Source organism: Mya arenaria, chromosome 10 (assembly GCF_026914265.1).
Source record: "Mya arenaria isolate MELC-2E11 chromosome 10, ASM2691426v1".
In the NCBI taxonomy this organism is placed as follows: domain Eukaryota; kingdom Metazoa; phylum Mollusca; class Bivalvia; order Myida; family Myidae; genus Mya; species Mya arenaria.
The window spans coordinates 50,491,669-50,499,580 of NC_069131.1; the positions used below are offsets into that span (position 1 = coordinate 50,491,669).

The window sequence follows — 7,912 nt, forward strand, 5'->3', positions numbered from 1 at the left end:
ATTAAACTGAAATTTTAATTTGGGGGGGAAGGGGGGGGGGGGTTAGGGTGCATGAAACCTGAAACAAATACCAAACATATTTTATATAAACCTAAGTTCACGTTTGCAACCAACTAATCTTATTGTCTTTGTAAGTTTAATAAAGTATATAAGAGAGTTAGGCGTAGAAAATTTTTAACTATATAATTGCATGTATTATTTGCAATTTTTAGCAAAATAAACAAATCGATTTTGGTCAGTTTATTTTCAATACATCTACATTTAACCATGCATTCCGACTAAATTCGTTCCTCTTCGAGGCTTTTCGGTGTAAACGCCATTGGAAGGAGGTCTCGTATTAGGACCTTTTTGTACGTCATATCCGGTTTTGTAAGGTATAACTCAATGTCAAGGCCAAACTGAAAGGAAATAAACAGAATGTTAGAATTATAACCTAACTAATGATTCCCTATCTGAAATTCCATTGTCTGATAATGTAGGTTTTATTTTAAGCAGTTTAAGGCTAGAATTTGTAAGAGACCTGTATATTATGGACTCAGTATGTAACAACACTCTGTATACTAGCAGGAGTAATACAATTTGATACACTGTTTTCTTTATTCAGGGCTGTCAATCGTGTGATGTTTGTTTTGGTAAAGTAAAAAAACGCACACACAAAACCTGGATTTGAATCCAAGTCCAGTTTCATGATTATGTTCGGTTGTATTTCACCTCTGACATGGCGGCATTAACTCGCTGATCATTCATTTATGAAATACAACACACCACTTAGGGTCATATGACAATATAAGGACCGGCCAGTAAGCCCCCGAAGGTGTATATGGACCGTTGGGTTAGCAAAAAGCAAGTCACACTTTACAGTTGTATTACTTCAGTGGTCCATATTACATTTTGGCGAGGCTCGGATCGGCCAAAAATATGATATGGAACACTGACGTCATAAAACTGGATTTTTATCAAAATACATTGATATACGGACCGATCGACTTTATATATATATACGAAGAAGGGACACATTTATGTAAGGTATAATATTTTCATTTACATGTTGCAACGGTGTGCAAAGACGGGATGATGATTATGGTGATTGGTTTAGATTTAGTTTAATAGTTTAGCTGAGTGTTTGTTACAATAAAACACAGCCTCGCTTTAATTAAGTGAATAAACTAATCAACTGAACACCTATATTTTAGGAACGGAAGCCGGCCGGTATCTATGCACTACGTGTGGAAAGGGCTTCCGGAGCAGATCTGGATTCCACGTGCACCGACGCCGCCATAAAAACGACGCTCAGTACGGGTGTTGTGGAAAGTCATTTTACACTGTCGCCGACTTCACACGTCATAGGTTGTACATACTTTTCAATACATCATCGTTTATAAGCTTGTCTGTCATTTTTCAAAGCATGTATTGTGAAAGCCTTAACGACGTCAGTGACGGCGTCTTTTCGTATTGCCAAAAACTTTATAATATTGACCGCCGTATAAAAAACTGTTCAAATTAATAAAATTCAATGGTAGACCATTCGCCAGAAACGATACACGCAGGTGCTCAATAATATCTATTATTGTAATAATATGAAGCGAAGAAAACCTACAACTAGTATATTTCTATATAAAATCGCCTTGCCCTATTATCATGAAAATCGTCATTTCTTTTTCAATGTCAATCTCAACTCATTTTACCACATCGGAACATGTAGTTTGATTCAAAAGAGTGTATGTGAACCCTTTTTAAAAATATATTTAATACATTAATATTTTTAAAGAATGTTTTGATTCAAATCTTGTGTCAATATTTCAACGAAAGCTCATGCTAGAGCTAAATGTACTTGAGTTATTGCTAAAAAAACATAAGTTGTATTCAATAACCGTTGTTGTTGTTGTAGAATACTTCTTATTTTAAATCGTGTCCAAAGTTTCATTCAACATATTCTATGAAAGGATGCAATTTAAAAAAAGAAGAAGATTTGAAAAAAAAAGTTATGTGTTAAAATGAGTTCAGATGCAGATTACTTAAAGATGCACTATTACTCCCAAATAAGATTGAACACATTGAATACAATTGTTTTAATATACCAAAAAGGATGGACAGATGTCGAAAACAGTTATGCTTATGAATGATAACGAGTTTAATACAAAAGAAAGGTGCAGAAAACACGGTATTGCTACCTTAAAAAACCATAGCATATCGCAGTAAATCTTTTAGCATTCACCAATCATTTAATAATATTGTGGTTTTCATCTATTAAATACACGGTTATATTATTGTTAATAGTTATTAAAATATTCCATAAATGCATTATTTAGTAAGAAGGTAAAGGTTTATCACTCAAAAATTATGTTTGTTTTACATGTGTATGAAATGATTTTGAATAAGAGTGTCACTTTAAGTATATGCGTGATATTGCCGTTTTGATTGGGACCAGGCCCCAATTTCTCGAAACTTCTTAAGCTTTACAGGCTTAAGTCGCTTATTTCAATAAGCCAAAATACATACTGAAAATGTTTTTTTGGTAAATGAAAAATGGTTTATTCTGATAATCATACAGATTATTCCTACATAATTTCTAAAAATTCTTGAAGAAGTAAATATAACACATTTTATAGAATAACAAAAATAGTGAGATTAGCTTAATCCTGTTATAAAGGACTTAAGAAGTTTTGAGAAATTGGGGCCAGGAGTCTACTTGAACCATGATAAGCCTAACGGGCTTAAGTCGCTTATTTCAATTAGCCTAAATACATACTAATAATGGATTTTGATAAATGAAAAATGGTTTCTTCTAATTAGCATACAGAATTTTCTTATATAATTTATAAAAACTCTAAAATAAGTCAATATAACGCATATTATAGCACAGCAAAAATAGTGAGTTTGCTTAATCCTGTTATAGAAAAAAATCAAAAATTCATGTTTAAATTTGATTTTGATATATGAAAAATGGTTTAATGATTATTCTAATAAGTCTGAAAAAACTGTTACAGAAGTAACTATTGAGTAAATTAATGAAATGCAAACATTAGCTTTTTCATATTATAAGGGACTAAAGGAGTTTCGAGGTATTGGGGCCAGTATTTCTATAACTACTGACTACAAAATTATCAATAAGATGCATATATTACGCACATTTTAATCTTGATCTTATAATGGCTCTAATCTTGTTGGACTCAATCAACCAAATCCCTTTTTAACCTCGGATGTTATGGGTTAATGAGATTATACCAGAGAAAAATGTCCAATATACCGCGGACCATATTTAGCATAGGACTCAAAACAGCATGGTCTTATTCTTTGTCTTGTGTTGACAAAGCGTTCCGCTGAGGAAGTTACCTTAACTATCGTTCCAAGTTATTCAAATGGAACTTGGTAGAATTGTTGTCAGACAGAATATCTAGTAACAGATGTCATCGTGATACTTTTTTGTCTTTTGACTACGTACTGCGCAGAGGTAGTTTTCACACCAGTGGTAGCTCGAGATCCTTTTTGTTTGTTTATATAAAAATATATAAACAGTTGGAACTCGCTATGTCGAACTCTGTTATCTCGATGTTATGCTTATGTCGTTTATTCGTTTTTTTCTGTTTAGTTATTCACTCTATCGGTGATATCGAATGTTCTTTATCTCAAAGTATTTCCCGAGGTTCCAACGACTTCGACATAGCGAGTTTTGACTGTACCTTCAATATGTTCACAGGTGCAATCACCATGGTGAGATAAAGCAATTTGAGTGTGACCAATGTGACTCCACCTTTGTGACAGACTGGGAGTTGAGGAAGCATGTGCGCAATACGCATGCGCAGCGTGAGCTACAGTGTGACATTTGTGGCCAGGGGTTTACCGACTCCAGCAGTCTTCGGGATCACCAAGACTCGCACATGGGACTTAAGGGTCATATCTGCGACTGCGGGAAAGCCTACACCTTTGCCTCTGGCTTATCTAGGCACAAGAGAAAATGCACGAAATTATGTGTTTAAACTTCCTCATTTTACGCTGGGAGATTTATGAAAACAGCAACAGAAATAACAGGAAAACATGTTGTTTTTCAAACAAATTTAGTTAACAAATTCAGGTATTGAACATTTATTGAACACATGCAAGAACAATTTACTGCAAGTTAGGTATGACTGTAATTCTGATGAAGTACAAGTGTTCTTATTCTGTGATTGTGAGAAATGATATTAACGATATTGGGTGCCCATGATATCCATTGTTTAAATGTAATATAAATTGTAGTGTTTAAGTAATAGTTAAGTGACATGAATGAAATAATTCTCATTGATTAAGAATGGGCGGAGTGAGTTTTTCGAACGAGCTCTTTTTAACCATTAAGATTTAATTGGCTTACACATTTTCTCCATAAAATCTGACATAGGAATTGTGTATCGGATGAGTGGCAGTGGGCGGACCATGAAACAACCGGGAAAGTTGAAATTCTTAATGATAAATCATTTTACTAAATGATTGCTTAACTGCAATTTCATTGGCTTTAAATGTATGTTGTATTATAAATCTGTTAAAAGACGTATCCGTTTCTTCCTACGAATCAGTTATTTGATTGGATATACAGAATACAGCTTCAAAGGCATTATTTCTGAGCAATTTTAAAGGTGCTCGCTCATGTTTTTGGAACAAAAAATAGTTTACTCGGTAATGCATCTGAAAACACTTGATTTATTATTATTTTACTCTATGATATCGAATTGAAACATACAGTGTAGTATTAGTATTGTAATTTGGTTTTAGTGTGGTGCGAATCACGCCGGTAAAGTCAAGAACAAATCAGAAAACATACGCCTACAAGGCCAACAGGACTTTTAAAAGTAGTAGATATTTTGACCCCTTAACAATACATTGATAACATCACATGATAATGTCAATCAACCAATCACGCAACATCAAAACATTATTGAAATGATTATAAGCGGTGTTAACGCTAATAGAATTTGTGAGTTTCAAGACAAAATTGGGACAAAATCAACATTTGCTACAAGGGTTCCAGCTTTTGGTATCTTAGTTTTAACAATCCCAATGATATACCACACTCTATTTCGTCATACAAAAAACTGTGAAAAAAGTGGAATCTACTGCAGCGTAGTTAAATGTAAGGTCTTATGACATTGTTAACCGTCCATATACATCCGGGGTTGTTTTTCTATCCATAATGACTTTTTAAAACGAGTACTTTTTGCCGAGTTTTGCTTAAATTGGAGTCTGGAACTATTGGGCTTAATAATTCCTTCGGGCGGGGAATACCAATTTTCGAACGGGCTTGTTAGCCTTGCTTGGTATTTATAAACGCTTTAAAAACTCCTTGTTCAAACAAAAAGTATTAAAAAGAGGTTGATGCATGTTTTTAATTTAATGCATTATTATATTTAACTTATTTGATTTTTATGATAGAAACAAAACAAAAACATTTGTGTAGAGATAAAAAACTATAAGCTTTTAGGTGTGTTTGTTTTTCTTCTTCAAAATATAGCAAATATTTCTAATCTGTAAACAAATCATGCGTTATTCTTTTGAACATGCGTTTGACATCAAAATGCATTACATTAAAAAAAAAATAACAACAAAGAAATTGTTTCCATCAAGCAATATTGTGCCCTATTACATACATAATAACATACCTCTGCAAATACCTGTCGACAAACGCCGCATGGACCTTTAAAATCTCCTTTGATGTCGCTGAAAAAGTAAACATATTTAATGAATAATATCTTTCTGCGACTTTTCCTTTTGATTGAAATTTGGGACCATATACTCATTTGAGAGTGGCATATTCATTTAAGCGAATGATCTTTGGAACAGAAGCTCAATGACAATAATGATGCAAAACGGTCATGGTCATTTTATGTTCTATATTTTGTAACATGGAGAATGTCCAAACACGTGTTTAACATGGTTTGTATGTAAGAACTAACCGCTAGAACAGTTTGGAAAGAGAACATTTAAGTGTGGAAAAAACTTAACGGATTGGATTGAAATACTTCTCTGGTCGTTTCAATTTGCAAAGAGAACATTGAAGAGAAATCCTATTCTCAATACACTCTGCATCACGTCAGGGGTATTCACAAACCACCTTATATTTAACTTAATTGTAATAGAAGAATCTTAGTGTTTCGAATGGACAGTAAAGCAGTTGGCCAACCGACTGAATGAAATCAATGAGGACTGTCCAAGTATAAGGATAATAACTGTATTGAATACGACCCCAGTGCGATCGTTCTTTAGTCAGATTTGAAAATCATACCAGGAAACTGCCGCGGCCTTTATGTCTTGTTTCCCAGCCGTGACTGCATTCATGACTGCTACTCGCTCTGCACACACCGTAAGACCATAAGAGGCATTCTCAACGTTCACTCCTGGAATATTGGTCTGTAGAACATTATTACAACCTTTTTAATGGATTTAGACAACATGGACGAATATGTTGTGTACTCCACATTTAGCGCTCCGCAAGGGCATGTCAGGCGAAAACAGAAATGTTAGGGTTACAACTTTTTCAAAAACGGGTGGGGTAGGTATGAAAAGATATCATCAAGAACCTGCAAGACATGTTGATTGTGTTGTCTGGAACATTTTGACACAAAATATATTTTTATTGCTGACAGCCGGTCATTTAAGATAACTCACAATAGAACAGATCCCAATTGGACACTTTCGAAGAATTCATTTTTCTTCAAGCGTTAGTAACGCTTTTAGCCATAAAATATTAATTTTCGAACGTAATTATGAAAAACCGCGACTTGATCATTTATCACCTGTCTTGTATCACTGGTTTCCAGATATTAACGCGAAAATTGGTTCATTCCAAGACAAAAAAAATTGTCAAAACAGTCAATATTTGAAAGTGCAGCTTTAAGCGACATTTTTGACAACTTGTGTGAAGTATTTCTTTTAAAAATTAAACATCGCAATTACCTGTATATATTGATCCATCAGCTGTAAGAACAGCACAGCCAACCCGGAAGTTGCTATAAGGGCAGTATGCTTTTGCTTTGACGTCGACAGCCTCCTTTACTAGTGTCCGCAGTTTGCTGTCTGTAAAATTCGCTAATCATGTAAACGTACTGAATTATTTCTCAAACTGTAGTATGTACTATAAGAATAAACAAAGTAGCTTGGAAAATTCTTCAACCTTGATCAACTCCATTAACGCCATTTTCAAAAGAATCTGACAATTTATTGTCAGGAACGAATTGCATATTCATTGAACTGTGTATGAGTTAAATAAAAAAGGAAGCCAGAACATTTTTGTTACTGTTACTGTCATTTTTGCTTTGCCCTGATAACAATAACATCACCCATTTTAAGGGTTTTGAAAAAAGTTGCATCTTTAAAAACACATTTATTCAACAAAACAATGGAAAACAATTAAAACATGAATTTTGAAAATCCGTATCTAAAGATCATATTTTTTGTTTCCGTCTACTTGTGCACATACAATATTTAAGAAGTCTCATGGAAACACAACGGTGTAAATATGTTACTGTTTCACTCAATAATATTTAACAAAAAATATTTTATGGTGCCCACTTTTAATCTCAAAGCTATATGTTAGTTTACCCTTCATCCATCGCAAGTTCCACAAAGCCTATGACTGTGTAACTTTGACATCGGGCAAAACATAACACATCAAGTAAGGAAAGAGCAGACATAGCCAATTCCGACGATTATACATGAAGGTGTTATGTTTGTAAACATGACATCGCCAATCCGAACACAGTTGTATAGAATGTGTTAAATACACGGACGTGTCAAAAAACGCAACAAGATAAGCAATCCTTTTTCCATATCATCTGTCTTTTACTCCGAAATCACCAATATTAAATTTACAAGATCTTACCTAGGGAAGAAACATCCATATTTAATGCACACCTTAGCACATGTTTAACACAGTATAGCGAAT

The 7,912-nt window shown here is 33.9% G+C and overlaps 1 protein-coding gene across 1 annotated transcript; it reads right to left on the bottom strand.

Annotated features, from left to right (window-relative positions):
• Window positions 1–225: 225 nt before the first annotated feature.
• Window positions 226–7,912, bottom strand: LOC128205952 (cytidine deaminase-like). Its single transcript, XM_052908028.1, has 5 exons — window positions 7,850–7,912; window positions 6,925–7,044; window positions 6,254–6,365; window positions 5,631–5,688; window positions 226–398 (listed from the first exon to the last, which is right to left on the bottom strand). Exons 1-5 carry the CDS (start codon window positions 7,866–7,868, stop codon window positions 279–281), a joined length of 429 nt encoding a protein of 142 aa, XP_052763988.1. The 5' UTR covers window positions 7,869–7,912; the 3' UTR covers window positions 226–278.